Source organism: Anopheles stephensi, chromosome 2 (genome assembly GCF_013141755.1).
Source record: "Anopheles stephensi strain Indian chromosome 2, UCI_ANSTEP_V1.0, whole genome shotgun sequence".
In the NCBI taxonomy this organism is placed as follows: domain Eukaryota; kingdom Metazoa; phylum Arthropoda; class Insecta; order Diptera; family Culicidae; genus Anopheles; species Anopheles stephensi.
Genome location: NC_050202.1, coordinates 74,670,395 through 74,691,999, shown reverse-complemented (window position 1 = coordinate 74,691,999; position 21,605 = coordinate 74,670,395). Strand labels below are relative to the sequence as shown.

The 21,605-nt window shown below is 45.1% G+C and overlaps 3 protein-coding genes across 7 annotated transcripts in view; 2 read left to right on the top strand and 1 right to left on the bottom strand.

Annotated features, from left to right (window-relative positions):
- The window catches only part of LOC118506219 (serine proteinase stubble-like), a 99,020-nt gene extending 83,775 nt beyond the window's left edge, over positions 1-15,245 (top strand). For all 5 annotated transcript variants that reach the window (XM_036043056.1, XM_036043052.1, XM_036043055.1 and 2 more), the window contains 8 exons: positions 1,367-1,748; positions 2,055-2,380; positions 2,539-2,684; positions 2,900-3,206; positions 3,423-3,612; positions 3,758-4,055; positions 13,955-14,104; positions 14,177-15,245. In XM_036043056.1, the coding sequence (XP_035898949.1) occupies positions 1,367-1,748; positions 2,055-2,380; positions 2,539-2,684; positions 2,900-3,206; positions 3,423-3,612; positions 3,758-4,055; positions 13,955-14,104; positions 14,177-14,311 (1,934 nt within the window). In that variant the 3' untranslated portion in view covers positions 14,312-15,245. The remainder of the gene's footprint in view (positions 1-1,366; positions 1,749-2,054; positions 2,381-2,538; positions 2,685-2,899; positions 3,207-3,422; positions 3,613-3,757; positions 4,056-13,954; positions 14,105-14,176) is intronic.
- Positions 15,222-16,179, bottom strand: LOC118506221. The gene is made up of 3 exons (XM_036043058.1): positions 15,874-16,179; positions 15,666-15,810; positions 15,222-15,380 (listed from the first exon to the last, which is right to left on the bottom strand). Exons 1-3 carry the CDS (start codon positions 16,177-16,179, stop codon positions 15,292-15,294), a joined length of 540 nt encoding a protein of 179 aa, XP_035898951.1. The 3' UTR covers positions 15,222-15,291.
- A 1,462-nt stretch (positions 16,180-17,641) lies between these two features.
- LOC118504239 lies at positions 17,642-20,592 on the top strand. Its single transcript, XM_036038463.1, has 4 exons — positions 17,642-19,491; positions 19,598-19,674; positions 19,800-19,956; positions 20,137-20,592. Exons 1-4 carry the CDS (start codon positions 19,305-19,307, stop codon positions 20,268-20,270), a joined length of 555 nt encoding a protein of 184 aa, XP_035894356.1. The 5' UTR covers positions 17,642-19,304; the 3' UTR covers positions 20,271-20,592.
- Positions 20,593-21,605: the final 1,013 nt, after the last annotated feature.

Below are 21,605 nucleotides of genomic sequence, written 5' to 3'. Positions count from 1 at the left end.
TTCGACAAAAAATCAATGGGCAAACACATTTTTTGAAACCTATATATTTAAATTATTACAACGTAACAAACGCAAGATATGAATCTCCGAAACAATCCGCAAACAAACATAAGATTCGAATACATGCATAAGGAAGGTCATTCGAGCATTGCCTTAATTAATAAACAAGCTGTGGGAACGGTTGATGTATTGCACACATGTTCTGTTAATAATTCAGATATCGATTACACTCCTCGAAGATGATCGATTTTTTGTTATCGTTCGGGTGTTTTTTTTTTTTGCTCTCAAATTGTTTCATCTTATCAGCAAGGTAACAAAATATCAAATAAAAAAAACTAGGCATTTTGTTTTCCTTTCTTCAGCAAGTAGATTTTTTGGCATCGTTTCCAGTTTTCGCCATGGATGGGATTTTCGTTTCTAAGTTTAGACCGGCACAAGAATTCTTTAATGCAAAAAAACAACCTATATTCTTGCAGCCGAATGCATTTGGTGACAGTGCATTTGCATTTATTTTTTGAAGAAGAAGTAACCCGAAGAATCTCGAAATTTCCGGCATTCATGTAGCCGTTAAATGTTTGTCCGACTGGCGGCACTCTTGGTTTGAAATGAACTCAAGGCACTCAGTTCTCGCAACGCATCGAAACCGGTTGGCCCACGCGTAAAACGCACACTTCCATGCTTATCGTGTCGTTGCGTAGCTACCAACCACCCGAATGAAGCATTAAATGCTCCATCGAAGTTTATGCGGCTCTCGCGATGAAGGAAGAGCACAGAGCATGCGTTGCATTGGCTCACGCTCAACATGTGTTCCGGTTGGGCACTCGTGCACCACAAGGGCTCCCGGGTGTCAACCGGTTGTTTGTAAACATATACCATCGGCATCAATATCATCATCATCTTCAGCGTCCTCATCGTCATGATCATAGTCACTATAGTTATTGGGGGGGAATAGATTCGCTTTATTTTTAGCTTGCTCTAGCCCGGCTTGAGAAAGGAGCGATGGGCGCGTGTTGGTCGTTGCGCAACTTGTTGATTTGGACGGTTTGGAAGTACACGCCAACGCCAATGGGAGAATGGCCATAAATGGGGCCGAATGGATGATTGGGGGTGCACTCAAACACACGAGCACCAAGTCTCCAGCCAATTACCCGTTGCATAAGGCTTAGCACACCAGCACACGTTCCCTGGCGAGCTGTCACACCATTGATTGTGATTTACTGTTTGCTGTTCATGACTCATTTCAAGGGCTCAGCAAATGAGCAAGAAAATTGATGTGCTCGATTATGGGGGAGAAGATTTTTTTTTTTGTTCTTTATGTTCTACCATGCGCTTTAACACCGTTTTCTCTACCTTCGATCAATTGCAGATCTGAACATCTCCACCATGTGGAGTCGATGGAAGACATCGATTCTACTGTTAACGGTCTGCTGTTGGATTGTTGAGCATACGCCGACGGTGGCGGGTGTGGCCGGTGTGGCCGCCGGTTCTAGTCACAACTACAAGATCAACCCGAAGCCCTGCACGGTGAACAGCATCGAGGGGACCTGCATGTTCGTCTGGGAATGCATCAAATCCGAGGGTCAGCACGTGGGCATGTGCATGGACCAGTTCATGTTCGGGTCCTGCTGTTCGCACAATCTCACCGAAAATGTGATACCGCACAACCACCACCAGACGTTGATGGGTTATCGGCCCAAACCGACGCCATCACCATACCAGGGTGGGAAGTATAAACCACCAAGGCCAAGGTAAGCAACAAACGAACGAACCAGTTCGTTCTGCCTAATCATTCCCCACCTAATGGTGTGTCCAAGCAGCAGCTAACCTACATATGTCTCTCCCCCTTTAACTTGTTTTACCTCGGTGTGTGCCACTACAACACGGATTGCGGGATTCCTCCAACTGAAAACTGATGCCAACCAAAACAATACTCATTCCAACCTGCTCCACAACGCCTCTACCGCGTCACAATGGAAATGGAATCTTCCTTCCGAATTAATTCCCTTGGCCCGGGGTTCACCCTAATCCGACACCATAACCATTAAACTCAACAGTACTTTTGTCAGTAGTAATGGCTACACGACCATCTATCGACCGAATGGCAGTGGAACGCTGGTGATACGGCCGTCCCACAATCATCACCAGCAGTCACATCACAGCACCTATCATCACAGTAAGCCCGGCCATGGTTCCTCGACCGGTAGCAATGGCGTCGGCGCTAGTAGTTCTAGTGGTGGCACATTCGTCACCGGCAGCAATCACTTTAGTCAAAAGCCAACCGAAGGCACTGTAAATAAACATTCTACCTTATCGACGCTAGTACAGCAGCAATCGGGACCAATCGTCCAGGACCAGGAGATGGCGGCCAGTGCAGCGACGGGTAGGTTTCGTGAACAAACAAAAAAACTTAAGCTCCTTCGGTAAACACCGTGTGGCGTGTGTCATATTGGAGTGTTGCTTCCGACAATGGTTTGTCGGGTTGTTTGTGATGTGGTTCCGTTTTTTACTTCTCCTTTTGCCCTCTTCCTCTTGCTGCAGGCGTCTTTACCACCCACTGGCAGGCGACGACCGAGCCGAGTTTCATTACGCGGACGAAACCGCCGAAACCAAACAAACCGTCCAAGAAACCGATCCTGTCCATCTCGAACAACATTCAAAGCACCGTGCTGAAACCAAAACCATCGGTACGTATAGTGGCGCGGGATGCTGCTTTTTTTCGGTGGGGGGAAAAATGAGAAAATTGACCTGAGTTCTGGGAATGCTACGAGTATGGATAGTTGGGATTTTAAATTGGTTTTGTGCAATTGCAATGGCAGCTTCAAAACATCGCTTTGATTGCGTTTCACAGTTTTTACAACGCCGTATTTACATTTGCTGTATGCATTTTGCACCATTTAAGGCAAAGCCGACTAAGCAAAGTACTACGAGCACTAGTACCACTACCACCACGACAACGACGACGACGACGACCACCACCACGACTCCAAGGCCTACGACACGAAGAACAACAACACCGTCCACGACCACCAGCACCACCACAACGACCACGGCCAAGCCCACCACCACCATCGCTTCCAGCAGCTCAACAGGTCCGCAACTGCTCGCAGCATCCCCATCTGTGATTGACGTCGACGATGCCGCGCCGTCCCTTTCGTCCTACACAACGGCACCGGGCCGATACACGATTTCCGCAGCAAGAAACGCTGGTAAGATCCTCTCGGCTTTGACTTCGATTTTTTGAAGCTCACTTTTCCAAATTGGATGTGCACACATCTTTCCTTCGAATGTCGTCTCGTGGACTACGGTTGATTGGAGGAAAACCACTTTTCTGATGTCCCCCTTTGTACACACACACACATTCGCTCACATTTTCTCTTCTGTTCGTCTCACACGATGATAACGATTTCCGGCCGGTGCCATAGAATGCGGCATTCAAACGATGGGCCGCCCGGAGACAAGGATCGTCGGTGGCAAAAATGCGCCGTTCGGACGCTGGCCCTGGCAGGTGTCGGTGCGGCGGACGTCATTTTTCGGATTCTCAAGCACCCACCGGTGTGGGGGAGCCGTCATAAATGACAACTGGATAGCGACGGCAGGCCATTGTGTCGATGAGTAAGTGCACTGAAGTTGACCATCCACAACACATCCGGTTCGAACTGGGTGTGTCTTTGGGTGTGTGTGCTGGTGTATTGATTGTTCCTAATTGCTTTCCATTCCGGTTTTTCCTTTTCCAATTTCCGTTTGCTTTTTGCTTCAGTCTTTTAACGTCGCAGATACGAATACGGGTTGGCGAGTACGACTTCTCACACGTGCAGGAACAGCTGCCATACATCGAGCGTGGCGTCGCCCGGAAGGTGGTCCATCCGAAGTATAACTTCTTCACGTACGAGTTCGATCTGGCGCTGGTGAAGCTGGAACAGCCGCTCGTCTTTGCACCGCACATCAGCCCGATATGTTTGCCGGCGACGGACGATCTGCTGATCGGCGAGAATGCGACCGTTACCGGTTGGGGTCGGCTGAGCGAAGGCGGCACATTGCCATCCGTGCTGCAAGAGGTAGGTACAATTGAAGCACCACAGCTTCACTGTTGATGATTGATCCATGTAGTGAAGTTCGAATGGATTGATCATGGCGTTGCTTGTCTCATTTGGTTCCTACCGATGATTTGCTAAGTCCTGGGTTAGGGTTTATTTGTGGCAAATACCATTCGTCTCCTAGAATATAAAGTCACATTTCCACTTTATTTCCCGAAAGCAAAACCTGGTGAAAAATCTAACGCTTTTTAAAGTTACGTTCCACGGAAACCTTAATTGCATGGTTGAATCCATCATCGTAGCTTGCACCGTAGAACTTTCCCATTTCCCTGTGTAAAGATGCTTGAGGTGTTTTCTGTCTGCCTGTCTGCTGTGAGCTGTGATGAAATGCTTTTATGCCAGAAGCACCCCTGAAGCCAGCTTGCCTCACTGAAGACGCGATACTCTTTCTCTGTGTTTTTTTTTTTTTCAAAATGGAGAAGAATGAAAATGATTGTAGTTTCTTCATTTAAAAGTGCCACGTTGCATGCTGCATTGTGCTACAGCACCATTGTGCTGCTGCAAAACTAAATGCACAGCGGTGCGGTATCTTAATTATGGAGCTTTTTCTCACTGTTGGGGCCATTTTTTTTTCCTTTTTTTGCTGGTTGGTTTGAGTATTTACAGAAGCCATCCTTAGTAGAGTGTGAATATTACAATATTATAGACAGACAGAGGTAAGGGACTATACGTAGGATCCCTATGTCGGTGACACAGTGAGCTGAATACTCCGTTGTGAGTAACCATACACAGCACAATGTCAATGCTTTAATTTATCCCTTGAATTCGATACGTTGCGACTTCTCCAGCAAACGTAGCCATAAAAATCCTTCTGATCCCGACCACCACTTTGTTTTCCTTTTTATCTCGTCAGCAGCATATGCTGACGATGAGATCAATGACAATAACCGTCTGGCATCGGGCTACCCTCTCCAAGCTCGTCCGACTGTACCACAGTGCTTTGGAGGGTTTTTTTCTCCGATCCGTCTCTTAAGATGCTGACAAGTTTTATGTTCGAGTCGTTTGTCTCTTCGATTGCTTGGACCGACCATGCGTTTTTCCTATTATTTGTGTGTGTGTTTGTCTATTTGATATATGACACCAACCTTCGTTAAGCGACAGAGTTCCTTACTCGTGAAGTATATCCTTACAAAGAAAGATGCATAGCTCAGGGAAAACAAAAATGAAAGGGTCCGTCGGTATCAATCCCTGCTTTCGATGATAATAATATTCAGTTGGAGACGGAACTTACCAAATTCCATGTTGGCTTAAACCTTCCACCTCGAGCATTCCACTCTGTCTGATCATTATTTACGGTACAAACTTCTCTCTCTCTCTCTCTCCGAGTGCACCGAGACTTTCAATTTTCCCCCGTCCCAGAATGGCATTAACAGTTCCACAAAGAGTACGTGCTAAGTAACTTTCTGTAGCCATAAAACGTTCCCAGCCTTACGAGGCATTGATTTCTTCATTCTTCTTCTGCCAACGACGGCAGAAATAAAAAAAGGTCAAAATGGCAAAAAGCGTTTGGACGATTTTGGGCCAGATTTGTATGCATAACCGTCGGCCAAAGAGATACACAATCCTTTCACGCGTGTCAAACCAGCACGTGCAGTACGGCGGGTAGTTTGGCTAGAAGACATGGAAGGATAACCTACGCATACCCACCACGAGTGCTCCTCGTGTGTGACTCCCCCGTTCCCGTAGGAATTAATTAAGAACGTACGAGAGCCGCATTCACAACTTCATTTTGGCCTTGCTGGGACAAGAGTTTTCCCACCTCACTGTGGTGTGTGTGTGTGAGAGTGTGTGTTTTTTTTCTTTCTCTCACATGATCCCCCATTCAGCACGCAGCACTTGCTCGTTTGTATGTATTAAAGCACTTCGTCGATAGCATCGTCACGTCACGAATGAAGTCGTACCCGGGTGTGTTGATGAAATGGCTCCCCATGACTTTCACTGCCTGGCGCTGGATGATTTTCCGTGTCCATTCGGTACGTTTCGATTTGTGGTGCCGTGCCTCGCCCTGATTCGATTTCCTTTTTCGGGCATCGATGGTGAAAACTAATACTTCCTTCTACAAGCTGCAAGCAGCCCAAACGCTAGCTTTGGGCAGAATTCGTTAGCCACACGAACGGAGCATGATTTTTGATAGAGTTTTTTTTGTTGCTCTGCGACTTTATCCCACCGTTGTTAATGGCATTTGTAAGAAAGTTGCTATTACGAAGATGTTTGCCGAAAAAAAAGAACCACATTGGAAGAGACGAACAGAAAGGATGACTTTACGAAAGTCGTGATTTGTGTGTTTATCTAGTGCATGAATCCCGATGGTAAAGCATCCCCATCCGAGCTGGAGGACCTCTTGCACCATCCCGTGCTGCTTGCTGCTGGTTAAAGTTGGCGAGAAGTTTTCGATAAATTTCGGAATCAATAGTTCGAAAAGCAAAAGATGAACTTTTGTGCTAGCAAAACAAACAGCAACCGCATATCTTCGAGTGGCCAACGGAGCCTTTCTGTTTTGTGTGTGTGTACCCCACCGTACATGTAAACGATCCGATTCGGATAAAGTCCATCGTCCGGCGGACGTGCTGGATGTTGACTTCGGACATCGGTCAATCGCAACGGGATGGAATCGGGGTTTTTTTTTTCATTTGGAATTTGGTTTGTTTGCCAAACGTGATGCTGTAGATGGGTTTTGCACTGAATCAACTTCGAACGATGATCCATCGGCAAGCTTGATATATGGAATAGCGAAGGAATGGATAGCTCTTTGGTAATTTAAAGACCGTGTACTTACAGCATACAGACGATTGGCAAATTTACAGAATCCAATAAGAACCGTTTTTAAGTTTCCATTTCGGCATTCAATGCAAATTAATTATCTGAAGAATTTGTTTTTCTCGCACACACATTCCGGACGATTCGGACGATTTACTCGATTTAAAACGTCATTCTTAAGCCATTTAGAGTCTCGTACGAAGTCATGCGGAGTCTTGAAGAAGCTAAATAACCCTATTTTCCCGGCAGACCATCGTCGTGTAGTCATCGTCGTAGTGCACATCGCGCCAGAAAAAAGGGAAACTTTTAAAAGCATTAAGTTTTCTCTACCACGTCGCTACCACGCGAGTGCTAGAGTTTACCGTGGTGCGAGGAAGTACTCTCCATCCATCTGCTTCCAGCTTCCAGACCGTGGTGGTGTTAATTGATTAGAATCATGAGATGCGAAAATGTTCCGGTTGCGAGTGATTCGGCAGGAACTTTAGCAGAATAAAAGTTTTTAGTTCATTTGAGAATTGTCGGGAGAAAAAAAAAGGATAAGAAAATTGCGTTGAGTTCTCGAGAATATATGCTAATCTTCGATGAGATAAGGGATGCAACAATTAACGATAATTGTATTCAAAAAGCTTTATGGCTGGAAGCTTTTCTAGCAAATAAAACTAGTAAACTGAGGCCTGTAAGTCAAGGTTTCAATGCTGGTATGAGCTAGTGCTACGATAATACACCCGATCGAGCAATTGCAGTAGCTGCACCTTAACGTCCCTGCTCATTGTCGATTCTACATAACTCAGTACCCAGCAGCAGCATTCGTCATGAGTTTGACCAAGGTTAAAATGATGCCCTGGTATTCGCTCCGACGAACATTCCGACGACGACCGTTCACAAGACCGTTTTGTACTGCATTTTTCATATCGCTTTCCCAGCGCCATCTCGCTCGCTCGTTCGTTCATTTGTTTCGACGATCCTTGCACAAAACCGCCGGGGCTTTCGGATGGCAAAGGAAATTCCATTCGGAGTAAAATTCTTCCACCCAAAGCAAGCACCATTCGTGCTCAGCCTTTTGAGCGAATTGAAGATTCGAAGCCAACGGCTTCGTGTGCCCGGTCTGCCTCTTTCATCACTCCCAAGATTGTTGGAACAATTCCGTTTTCCAAATCCCCTATTGCCACTCTTCCCCAACCTCATTGGGCCCAGGGGGTAAGGTGCAGCATCTCTTTAGTTATTTATTTCTCGTCCCAAGGCAGCGGTACTCTTTATATTAAGAAGATGGCCTATGTCGGTTCTCGATAAGAATGGTTTGGTGGTGGGCCTTGAGATGGAAATTCGTTTCGGCAACGGGAGGGTTTTTCTTTTTTCTACAACTTCACCTTCCAGTTCTTCAAAGCTTTTCCTTTGGAACGGGAGAGAGAGAGAGAAAAGGCGGCATATTGTCGCTGTGGAATGTGCCTGTAATCAATTCCACTCTCATCAACCCTTTCACCGCGAAAACCCGAAGGGTAAATGAATGCTTTAACATTTCCATCGGTTTACTTTTTGCGGGTTTTTAGGCGCGATTGGCTTCTGTGCCCACACTCGAGAACATCAATTGTGCACCATGGTTCACAAAAGGTCAACAAGAAGTGTGACAAGTGAATGAGTGGTATTGCTTGGTTGGTAAATACAATAAGAAAAATCGTGACTTTGCTCACGTGGCAAAAGTTTTTTGCTACAGAGTTGAATTAAATTCTTTTTTCTCGCATTAAGCTTCCATCGTCATGCGTCAGCTCGTGATAATGATGTTGTGAGGCTCACATATCTCCATCACCTTTATCTTCATGAACTTGCGTCCCTCTAAGGCTTGTGATACAGCGAAACACATTGAAAGGATTCTCAAGCGTCTACAGTTGGAAGAAGCGGTGGCGCAATTTCTCGGCTTTTTCTGGCTCTAGCTAGCACGCTGTCTATATTCATCTGCTTTATGCTTGTGCTTTGAGGAAATATGAAAGAACAAAGAACAAAGAATGGGAGATGAATAGACCGAGGACTGACTTTAAAGTGTCATCCTCTCAGGAAGGAATTGCTTTGATCATCTATTTGAGCAACTATTGGATAATTAGGATCATATTGTAAGCAGTTGAGATGCTGCGGTTATACTTTAAACTACTTTTATCCCTCGTGATAAGAAATTTTGACAAAACTAATGGGATAAGCAACCATGTCGCTGATACTTTTTGCTTGTTCTTTATTGCTCTACTCGCAAATATTTATAACAAATCAACCACTTTAATGTGGTTTTACGCTTCCACCACCACCACAATACACCTAACGACCTTCATAAAACACAACGTTAGCGATGAATGCCCATCCATTAGCTCGAACGGTTGATGTCACTGATTGAGGTTTTCAATCCCTTAACGAGCTTGATAAAGAACGCGTGAGCATCTAGACTGATGGTCCGAAAAAGAAACCGAAAAGAAACCCCAATAATCCAAGATAACCACAACCGCAACGATTCGTTCTGTGCCATCCCGCGGTCGAAAGAAAGTCACCAAATAAGAAAAAAAGGATAGACAAAAAGTCCTGATGATTGTGTTCGAGTGGTTCCTCACGCTCTACAAAAGCAAAGTATGCCCAAGGTTGTTTAACGCCATTTTATTTTGGAGAGCTCCCTCGACGGAGCTTCGCCGCGACCAGCCCGTCCCACAGTGATAAGTGGTTGTCATTGTGGTGAAATGATAATTAGAGGAAATGGAATAGAGATTCGGAAAGTGCGTTGCGACACCGTTTCAAGCTGGTGTGAAAGCTGGGCTCAATCGCTTGAGTAGGACTTGGAAGTTTTTCGGGGTTTGTGCTCGCTATTATCCGTCAGAGAGGTGGCAGATAAGAATGTGTCGGCGAAAGTTATCTCCCTTTTTAGCCGAATATCAATCTGAGCACCTTTAAAGTTGGATGCTTCCATTAAGATAAATTAAAAGGCTAATCCTCCTACAGGTTGGATGACAGCAGTTAAGATCCTTTCTTATTTTAACGAGCCTTTAAAGAAATTCGCCTTTTTTCCTGGAGCAAATCGAGCGAAAGAAGCGGAAATCAAACCGTTTTCCTTTTCCACATCACAACAATAAATTTTTTATCACACCACGCCACGTGGACGAGAAGCTCCTGGGCAAGGATAGAATTGGAAGAATGGATAAGCAAAAGCTACCTGCAGCCACGAATCCACGAATTCTGTTTCCGTTTGAACCAAGAAAAAAAAGGCCAGCTCGCTCGGCTCTGCGTTTCCAGTCGGGTAAGGTGTAGCTCACCTTTTCTGGATGTTTTCTTCCCCTCCTTTTGGCCGAGTCCAAAACGGCAATAGATATTATCACGTACGCGAAGCCACATTCTGTGACACAGCCATTGACTCAGCGTGTTAGTTGAGTTGTGGTGGCCTGCGGGAGCGTACCGTTTCCCGGAAATACCTCAGGAATAAGGAAAGCATAATAGCTTATGCGAACGGCGACGTGTGATAGTGACACGTAAAGCTTGGCGACTGTAAGCGGGAGCTTTCTTAGTGCTACCACCAACCGAGCTATCCATTGATCAAATACATTCAATCTAAGGTGCATTTCTTGAAAAAAGGAAACCCGCACAAGAAAGGGAGTTGATTCTTTCACTGGCAGAAGAGATGGTCCATATGCTACCGGGCATATCAATAACGGCTTAAAAATGTTCCTCACCCTCTTCAACAGTCAAACAATATGCAGCTGAATTTATGGCCCCGTACATAATGGTGGAGATATATTTCAAACAAATATCCGCACCATACATTGGTGGATGCCAAATTCTCCATTTTCAAAGAAGCGGGAGTAAATCTTATCATTGGCTTGGCTCCTCGAGAAAAAAGTGGAAAGATTTGACCGTTAGAAAAGACGGGGCATCGTGCAATCGGGAACCGGGATCACTTCAGCTTCAAAGCAAGAGTGCCATACGAGACTCGTCCCATCTCGTGGACGAAAACCCCTACCCGTGGGCTAACATTCAAAATGGAGGAGGAAAAAATAACCTCCCGGGCAGGATGGTTGGGAATGATTTGTTGTCGATGTTAGAAAATCGTACCACCAGGCTGATGCCCCACGTCATGTGAGTAAACGATGGTGATATCCCGTGCCTTCCCCCGCAACGTAATACGATCGAAATGGCATGAAAATGGCTTTTTCCACGCGTGAACTGGTAGTAGTAGTTGCGACCGAACCAGGAAGATTTGATTTGAGCCCAGAGAAAGCCGATAATAGGAACGGAGTTCCGTGTAATTTTGTACGATGTTTCAAAACACGTTCCTTGCACGAGCGTTAGATTCCTTCGTGGTTTGCATGCTTTCTTCTGGGAAATGGTGCTGTGTTTGCCGGGCAGAGCGCAACGATGGCAGAAGCCTTTTTAAACGAAAGCAAAACAACAACACGATCTCCATCGAAAACGTATATGGAGATGGACCCGTTGAAAAATGGCCCCGGTTAAGAGAGAAGCGAAATGTGTTGCTCGCATTGTTGGTGTGTTGGGAAGAAAATTTGTGGAAAATGATGGTAAAAAACACACTTCTTTATGACGTGATGGTTTGTGAGGCTATGCCCGAGGCTATGAGAGTTTTGAGTGTGAAACACAGATAATTCTACAATCACATTATGTAGTAGCATAAGAGCACAGAAGATGGTAGGCCAACGATACTTTAAAGCATAGAAAAATCGATTCTCAGACCTCACCATTTTCCCTCGATACTGTCTAATTGATGATGATGAATGTGGGATCCCATTTAGCGACTCGGAAAAGTGGCTTCTTTTCTGACCCCAATGCTCAATGTAGCCCATTCATCATCCCCAACCCCCCAAAAACCAAGAAGGGAAGTGGAAACAACACAATTCCATCGATATCTGTTATTCAGTTAGTTGATTGAATTTGACATCATCTTTAGAGAGCATTAAAGCGACGCCTCCAGCCTCCACGGAACTGCGGACACCGCCCTGTGGCCTTCAAAAAGTCACCAATAAATGACGTGTTTGATCGATTTTACGTGCGAAAAAAGGGAAAGGTTCTCCAATGCCAAGAGATGGATGACAAAATAACCAATCTACGAACTGTTCCTTGTGCTAGCAATTGGGGCTTTCTAGGACACAGTCGCGTCTCGCGTCGAAGCAGTCTGGCCAAACTAGTGCTCGAATCGAATAGAGACGAAATGGGATTTAATTGTTCACCCATCCGAAAGCAATCAATCTTCAGCTCAAGACTTTTCTTCACCTCACTTAAGGATGCGTTCGTTACCCCGGACGGGGATTTCGTTACCGACTGAAGCATTCACGTATAGCCTTGGCATTATCAACATGTCGCTCGGTCGCTTCTCCCTATCATTATCAATGTTTTGGGCAACCAAGGAAACGGGTTTACCCTGGAAAGCGTCCTGTGCTCAAGCAAACTTTTAATAGCCATCGAGATAAGCGAGAAGCGGAAACGGCTTGCCAGTACTGCCGGGGCTGTTCTTTTGCGGCAGATTAGTAGTTCGCTTACGCCTATTATACCTACCCGGCTTCTTGTGGGCTTTTGAGTAAATCACCTTCACCGCTCGAGCAGGTGCTCGCCCAGGGCGTCTAGGAAACTAAGAAGACGAACCGCCATTTGTCACAAAGACTCGGCAGAGCTCGTCGCTCGTCGGTAAAGATTTGTCATTCCTCGAGCGGTTTTTCCGCATGGAACGGATGGGGTTGGAGCGTATTGTTCCTTTCGGCAAACCATCGTGCGAATCGGTGCGAAAACTTTATCCATCCCTTCAGGTGGCTTATGAGCTGGCTCGTTACGAATGAAGGATTGTACGATGCGAGACCCAATCCGGGTGTAACGCATGAATGATGCGACGCATATGATGGCTCATTCTTTCAGAGATTGAACCCTTCTTACCCAAGCGAGATTTAACAGGTGTGGCCATAGATCCCCTACTTTAAGCTCAAATAATCTATCTGTTTTATGGGAAGCTTTGGAATGGAAGGCTAAACATCGTAGCTCATCGGCGTCGAGTATCTCTAGACGAAAAAGTTTTTCTTGGACGACCGAAATGTATCCGGTGTCCTATCAGCATCAAGGTCTGCTAAATAATGCACCTGAAGATACTCCTTCCGTTTCCTGCCCCATTTCTCATCCACAGACATATTTGAACAGTATCGCTGACACCAACAACACTCCCTTAGCATCAATTTACCATCGGGAAACCCCCCCCTTTGGAGCCCTTTTCCGGTTCCCTGCAACCATAAGGTGTATTAAATACCTTCCAGTGAAACTCGTATTAGTTTCCCAGGAAACCTTCGGCCCTAGTGTCCGGTCGGTGCAATGAAGTAGAGCGTTCCGGATAGAAAGCTTTTGCCGAAACGATAGTAGCAACATTAATTAATGGGTGAGACAGGCGTGATTAGGTCCGGCAGTCCGCTAGGGAACTGGGTTTCGCCTTCGACACTGACGTATGGCGTTGGATGATGGAACGCCGCTTGATGGCTGGTGCGAATGCTCTGCCTCACATTAAGCATTGATAGTTTCGTTCGCTGTTCATTGATAATTAATTGATTCTAAGAAGATCGGAAGCTTTTTGCGGAGGGTTTTCTTCGGTCCCCGGGGGGAGTTTGTGAATAGCTCTACATCACTCACAAAGTTACTTATTACGGCTCCGAAAGTACAGTGCTCGGAGGGAAAAAATATGCTTAATTAAAACTTCATTACATGCGCAAAAGACCGGGATTGATATTAAATGTTCTGAATTTGTTGGAAGGATCGTTAAGCTGGTAACGATTTTACTATGTAAATCTTAATAAATCGCTAAACAAAAAGTGAAAAACCAGCACTGCCAACCAAACCCCACACAGATGGTTACATATTTATCGCTCCTTTATGCATCCAAGAATCTCTCGCTGTGTTTTCTCGCTCCCGTTCGCCTTAACTTAACGCCCTAAACCGTAAACTTTTCATGCTGCTTATGATCCTCACACTCACACTCACACAAGTGCTTGAGTTATGAGAGCCGTTTAGTATTCATAGGAATGCATTTTTCTGCCATTATTTTCCACTTACCTGTTTTGCCCCAATATTCGCTTCACTTTTCGCCCCACCCCCAGGTGTCCGTTCCGATCGTGAGCAACGACCGGTGCAAATCGATGTTCCTGCGCGCCGGCCGGCACGAGTTCATACCGGACATTTTCCTGTGCGCCGGGCACGAGACGGGTGGGCAGGACTCGTGCCAGGGCGATTCCGGTGGACCATTGCAGGTAAGTTGGCGAAGAAATACATTACCACTCTTGGTGCTTTACTCAGTTTCTCCTGTTTGGACTCATCCGCAGGTGAAAGGCAAGGATGGTCACTACTTCCTGGCGGGCATCATATCGTGGGGAATTGGCTGTGCTGAAGCAAACCTACCGGGTGTTTGTACGCGAATATCCAAGTTTGTGCCGTGGATCATGGAAACCGTTCTGTGATAATCACGCATGTTGCCGACTCGGAAGATGGACAGTGTGTGCAAGCCAAACCAGTGGGAATTGACGTGTGAGAAAGAAAACGAAAAAAAAAATTGCAAACGAAACAGAGTGTAAATAGCTTTGCTAAAATAAGACGCGCAAAAAAGAAAGGGCAATCGAGAAATAGGCAATAAGAAGCTTTATTTAAAAACAAACAAACACTAACTAGTATAGCAACACAATCGGCAAACGAGAAGAAATGCTGGGTGAATCGATAAAATAATTTAAAAACACATGTAGCAAAGCTTAACAATTTGAAACTGCCGTGTGGAAAATAAAACAAACTGGACAACAGCAAGAAGGCAGTAAGATGCAACCAGTATTTCTAGTGAAATGAAAGGCAGCGAAAGGAAAATGGTGTAAATATGGCTGAACCTTGCGAAGGTCAGCAAAAGGGGATGCATATAGATACATAGAAACGCGAAATGTGTACGAAAGGTGCTACAACAGTTATACGCCAAGTTTTTCTGAAAGATTAGAAGAAAACTATTCACCTGTGTAAATAATACATATCCTACAGGAGCAATAACCACGAGAGTAGTGCGGCGAACGAAGGATTAAATTAATTTGTACATACATTCTTCTGTACGCGCGGTCAGCCAGCCGCGCGCCAGGTCGCTAAGCATCTGCCCGAATCATGTTCATTAATATTAATTATTATTATTTTTATTATTGCGCCTCTTTTCTGTTTTGTTTTCCTGGAAGTTATAGCGTTATTCGTGTTCGTCGTGTTCACAATGGCATTCCTGTTAATAGCTGATTATTATCATTACTTCACACATACCGGTGTATTTATAGGTCGCTGTCGCCGATCAGTAGCAGTAGTAGTAGCAGTAGCGGAAGAGTATAACTAGTAAATAATATTCTAATTTCCAAAGAAACGTATTGCACTGCAGCGAGTGTGTGTGTGTGTGTGTTGGGTTTTTTTTCTCTGTGTGCGATTAGACTCGTGGTGGATTGCGGGGTGCTGTTCGGGGTTTTATTGCCGCGTATACTCCCAGCAGTATCCAGATCGAGAAGAAAAGCTTCACTGAAGCGCAAGAAAGAAATTTAAAGGTAATTTACGAATATTTTCTATATTTGTTACAGGGTTTCCCCGAGGCTTTTTGACGCTTTGCTAGGACTTTTTTATTCGTCCGGAGTTTTTTAAAGTAATTTCAAAATTGATTGGGATACGCGCAAATAAAAACAGTAGGAAAAAATGTGGAAAACTGGCATTAAATCTCAGGACGAAACCAAATTCATTTGGGACACTGTCAACCAAAAACATAGGAAAGCGTCAAAAAGCTTACAAATACCCTTTCGATGTACTCACCACAGAATATCACAATTATCCAGTAGATCCAAATGCTCAGGTCGAAGGACTGGAGGACGGCAAATATTTTTGAAAACACAATCACAAAAAAGCATTCCTCTAAAATCCCATACAACGCAAACACTTGCACCAAGGTAATGTTGCTCTGGAAAACAGAAGAAAGAAATACATTACACAAAGGCGGAAACATGTTAGGCAAAACCATTACCGTGTATATACCCGTCACGAGCAGTACGCCGGGCATCATCTTGATGATCGTGGTGATAAAGTGGTACGGCATAAACACATCCAGATGGGTGTAGAAATCACAAACCTTAGCAATCATTGCATCACTAAACTGCAGCCGGGCTGGTCCGGTGTCGGGCGTATCCAGCGCTCGTGCCGATGCCTTATTACATCTTAACTTCATCAGCTTTAGCAGCTCGATCGTTTCGGTCGTGTAGTACACGGAACTGGCCATCCACAGAAAGCCAAGAAAGTATCCAAACAGACGGTAACAATCGCGAGTACACATTCCGGAAGCACGGTGCGTGTTTGACAGGAGGAGAGACACGGCAATCGGCAATGACAGCTACAAGCATGGCCTGCTAGGAATGCTTTGAAGAATCTTTCAAAGTTCGAACTATTTTTGTATCCATTTTTGAAGTTTAACCCAAATTAATTGGCTCAACAAAAACAAATGACGCAAATCCAGGTTTAACATCCATCATAAACAGATTACCATTTCAGCGGGCCCACCGGGCAATCGCGCTTTCCCAGAATCGGTGCCCGGAAAAACAAACAGCTTTCTTCATCTGCCCGTGTTAAGTGTCCCGTGTGCTTTTTCCTTTTCCACCCCTAATGCAGCCCATTTTTCATTCGCTGGCTGTGCGGTTTCCTGGCTGATTGTTTTCCCTACTGCGGGATGTTATTTACAGAAGCTTTGTGAAAATTTATTAGTTGTCACACTTCTCCGGGACGAGCCATTTTTTTTTTTTTTTTGTTCACTGTTTTATCGCACATTTGTTAAGGCTGGACAAAGGATGAGATGGTTTGCTGGAAAGGATTTATCTCGTACGTAATGGTTTTCCATCGCGCTTTCCAATGGTTTTTTACTTTCTTTCTTTGTTGAGTTAAGAAAACAAGATTAAATGATGGAAATAAATGAATCGACCCGGCTTAAACACAACCACACACACACACACAGGCATTGACTGGATCGGCACCAAACTTCTCTTCTTCGCACGTTGCAAAAATCGAATAGCATTATGATTCGGCACGTCGGGTTTTTGTGGGCTGATTGTGAAGCTTCACTTAAGTTCTCCCCACGGCGCTTTCCGTGTCGTCCCTTTACCACACAATTAAGGGAAGCTGATCCAACCAGCCCCCCAGCCAGCGATGGTGCGGCGGGTGTGTGTGTGTGTGCCCGAAGAAAGGCAATAAAACCGTTTTACCAGCGTTATTTTAGCTACCATCGTTTTCCCTCCGGGATTGCAATTGCTCTCGTTGGCTGTGGGCCAACTATCTGCCAGCCACCACCACCGACTCGTCCTCATTACCGGCGCGCTTCTTTTGCCAGTTTTGCCAGGAAATGTGACGGCATCCGGCAGAGGGAAATTGTTTTTATGCTCGCACAACCGCCCTTACCGATACCCTCCTCAGCCAGTGCACGACCGGTTGCATGGCGTGCTCGGAATGGGCTTTCGGCTGTTGGCCCAGAACACGGACCGACTTTGCCACATTGCAACTGAGAACCGAGTCTAGTGGGGTGGTGGTGATTGAAGTTTGTCTCCATTGCCTTTCGATTTCAAACAAGAAGCCACACCTACAGCGGCAAAGAAAGACCTCACCGGCCAACTACTTCCTCCGCATCGTTTCCGTTGCATTTTCCCGGCCGGCATCGAACGATCTGCCGCGTACGGTGGACTGGCATAAGGGTAAAGATTGTTAAGTCGTTATTGCTTATTGTAGCGGTTTCGGAACGGACGGTACGGTTTTGCAATATTGCAACCCAAACCTAGACTGGACTAGGCTTTTCGGGTCACCATCCGCTCTGTACTTCGATGCCATGTTCCAGCCAACCTTCGAACTCTGTAGCAGAATGTAGCGTTTTAGTGCGGAGTGAAACTGTGAAGGGAGCAAACGTCTTTTAGTCGAACGGAAACATGCTTCTTCCTTTGCTTACCCCCCCGTTTTCCCGTTTGCCTGTGACCTCCGCCGGAAGGTCGTCTGCGCGAATCCGGAAACCGTGGTAGGAAATGGCATAAATTGTTCGAATGCTTCGGTTCATTTTGCTTTGCGGTATGTTCCGAGTTTGCTGGGAATTGGTCGGTTGGCATTTTTCTTGTTGGCATCTTCATTGAGCCGGCCCTCGTTTGGTGGTTCGTTACCGACACCCCTGCACTTCATGAGACAATAGCATCTTGTTCGTTGTTTTGTCTTACGTTTCCATAGTTACCCATATTGTCTTTTTGGGGACGGAATTAAAGCAGGCCGAACATTATTCGAACATCATGACCATTTTTTTTTTTTTGGTTTCAGATTCGGCAAAGAAAATGAAAGTTTTTTTAATTTAATTAAATAAGTTGAATAATGATTTTTGTCAATTTATATTTTTAAATGCATTTTTCCACCCAATTTTCTCTTCTATTTTCTAGAAGATTTCTATTTTTTCTATTTTTTTTTATTTTTCAGTTACGATTGTTTCTTATTTGTATTTTCTTTATAGTTTCGTAGTGCAGCAAAATTTAATAATTGTTTGTAACAAATCTCTTTCAGCTGTATTCGATTTTCATCGACATCAAACTATTTTAAATGCTATCCTTTTTTACATTTAGTAAGATCACTTTAACCGATTTCTCCTTGATAACCTCGATCGAAATGAGATCATTTGCTTAAACAAACGAACAATTCTCGATACTTTTATGATTTTTTTTTATTCATAAAAAACGGCCTGGCCGTATTGCTTAATACTTTTTATGATAACAGGCACAAAAAATGAAAGGTCAAAATAATTCGTAAAATCATTTGTATGTGATGTTGTGAATCGTTATTTTACTTTAAATTATAATTCGTCTCCCTCCCTCTCTCCTTACAGCATTCAGCAAAAGCAGCAAACAATCTGTCTTAATGAATTCATTTCGTCGGACCAATCGATCATTTCGAACACTATCGCAAACCAAAACACTTGCTCGCCTAGGATTTGGACAACCTAAGATGTTGGCTCGTCTTTTTGTCTTGTTTACGAAACGCGCTCCACGTCTAATGATGATAGGGCTCATGATCGCTCTTTTCACAAACGATCGGTGGGAAACATTCTTCTTCATTCGCAATTTTTCACTCACTAGCACTGGCTCGTGTGCTTCTTGCTTTAAAGAAAATCAAATAAACAAAACGCCACAACTCACAGCCGGGACCAGAGTTCGTCGCTAGGTCATGGAAAGCTTGGCGATGGAAACGTGCTGGAAGTGATCATGCTGTCGATGACGATTTCCATACGGTTGCGATCGTTTACCTATTTTGTAGATTTCTTGCACGCTGTGGTTGGCGTTTTGTTCAGTGGTGGTTCAGTCTTCAACGAGTCTTCTACCGTGCTTGGTGTGATAATTTTCCTCTTCGACCTACAACAATCGCGCTATCGAGCGAAAAGGGGTCGAAACCATGTGTTCCGGTGCGACATTTATAGCGTTATGTTATTTCTACGCCTGTTGTAATTTGTTCATGTCAATCACTGCCATCGCGAACGCGCAACGTGCCAGTCAAATTATCGGATTTGACAACTGTACTGCCGGTGGCGATACGTTCGATAAGGACGACAGCAACGTACCGGGCGGAACGTGTAATCAATGTGAGTGCAGTTTAAGTGATCTCATCTGCTTGAGAGCAATCATTCTAGGGAGAGAAAACAAAAAAAGCAGTCGAAACTGATTAGACTACACTCGTTCCAATTTTAGTCACATACGCTTTTCTGCTGACCGACAGTGGGTTGAATTGTCTCATGTCATTAGTGCTGCTGGTGGCCATTTGCATGGTAAGAGGTGTGAGCAAGTGTTGTTACACGGCAACCAGCGCTATATATTTATTCTCTACAATTATTTACATCCCACACACACACACACACAAAACCGCACGTCGACATCTACTCTCATAATGAAGCGGAAAACTCTTCTCCTGCGGCTGTACATGGTACACCTGTGCGGCCATATGTGCTTCTGCTTCTACTGCTGGCTGGCTGTCCTGCTGGCGTTCCGTGGCACGGTCAACTCCACCACGCTGCTCTCCGTGTGGGGTGTCGTGCTGATACTGAGCAGTGGTATGTATGCATGCAATGCAGGATTATGCGCTGTTTGTCCCATTTCCCCGGATGATGGGTTGGTTTGGGTTGGTAAATTAGTCTTCACGTCTTAAGTGATTTATTTGCTTACCTCTTTTCGCCACCGGTCGACACGTGACCGCTAATCTTCCACCACCGGCATCGGCACGGCGACACAAGTTTACTTCGCGATGGAGGTCTGGATAATGAGAGGAGCCTACGACGCTATCCGGCAGGAACGTGCCAAGCGAAGGCAGGCGATGGAAAGTGGCACCGGTTCCGCGCTGCTAAGCATGGGTGGATTTATCTTATGAGAAGTGTTCTAGTTTCAATGCGCTGAGGTAAACACTTGGCGAGCGGCATGGGTAAGTAGGGAGTTGGCAGGGACACATTCGCGTGTGATATGATATACGTCAGAGCCGCTTGTCGTCTGTGTCGTTGGTATGCGGGTGCGTTGGTAGAGTCAATAAATTGAATTGCTTGTGATGCGGTGAATGGCGTAGCGATTTTAATGAGAAATGGAATGAAACGGAAGATAATAAAGCACCAAACGCTTGTGCATGCGTTTGAGTAAATGAATTCCGGGTAATGCGTGGAGTTGGATTGATGGGAATCGATAGTGTGCTGTGTGCATATTGATTTATGTAGGAAAGCACGTCGAGGAATATTATTCCATTTTTTATTTGTTTAATAAATAGTTAGAAAATAAAAACAAATCATGACTTTTTAAAGAAATTTTTGAAACCAGCCTACTAGATTACCGTAACACGCTTATTATTGTCATTTAAGAAAGAAAGGCGAAATTTACAAACATCAATGGAGACGCCTGGTGGCTCATCACTTCGAAAGCTTCGAAATTCTAATGCTCGTTACTTGCAGCATGTTCCAAATGCGCAACCCATCCGAACATACTTTATCCGTATGTGTTCTATTTCCGGACAGGTTCCAAACCTTATCACCGAACAGCACTGTCACTTTATCATTCCGTTCGCATCGCGATGGCAAAAACCGTTCCTATCGTCCAGCCAACTTATGAGCATTGACAGTAAGTGAACGCCAAAACAACCAGACACGAAATTCTAGCTCACGATGCTATTCATTACAGCAGCTACTGCCACCGGTACGTTCCACGTACGTTCATTTATATTCATATCCTTTTGCCCCGGCTTTGGTAGGGGCAGCGTCGCGAAAAAGGCCCGACAACACGTGGCAACAGCAACTGTCGGTGCTGCTGCTGCTTACATACGGTTTCGGGAGATGCGTGTTGCTGATGGTAACCATGGACAAGATACGAAACCATCCGAGCCACTACAGAAAGCACATAAAAGAGAGTTACACCGTCGAGATTACCGTGGGCCAAGCTATCACCATTTGGAGCGTTTAAATAAATCCACCACTAGGCTGATTGCGAGTGGAGTGGAGTGGTAATGGGGAGGGGTGGGAGGGTACAAATTCGCGCCAACGCTCGTTCACTGATGAACGGATCAACATTTCAAATCAACGACCAACAACTGAGAAGGATAAAGCGGGAAGCCATCTAAAGTAAGACAAAAAAAGCATTAACCACTACGACGGCCTGTTGTGCTGACCGACATTTCGCTGTGTAAAACCCTTGACCGTGGTCGCTACGCAACCGGAAGCTCTCACGC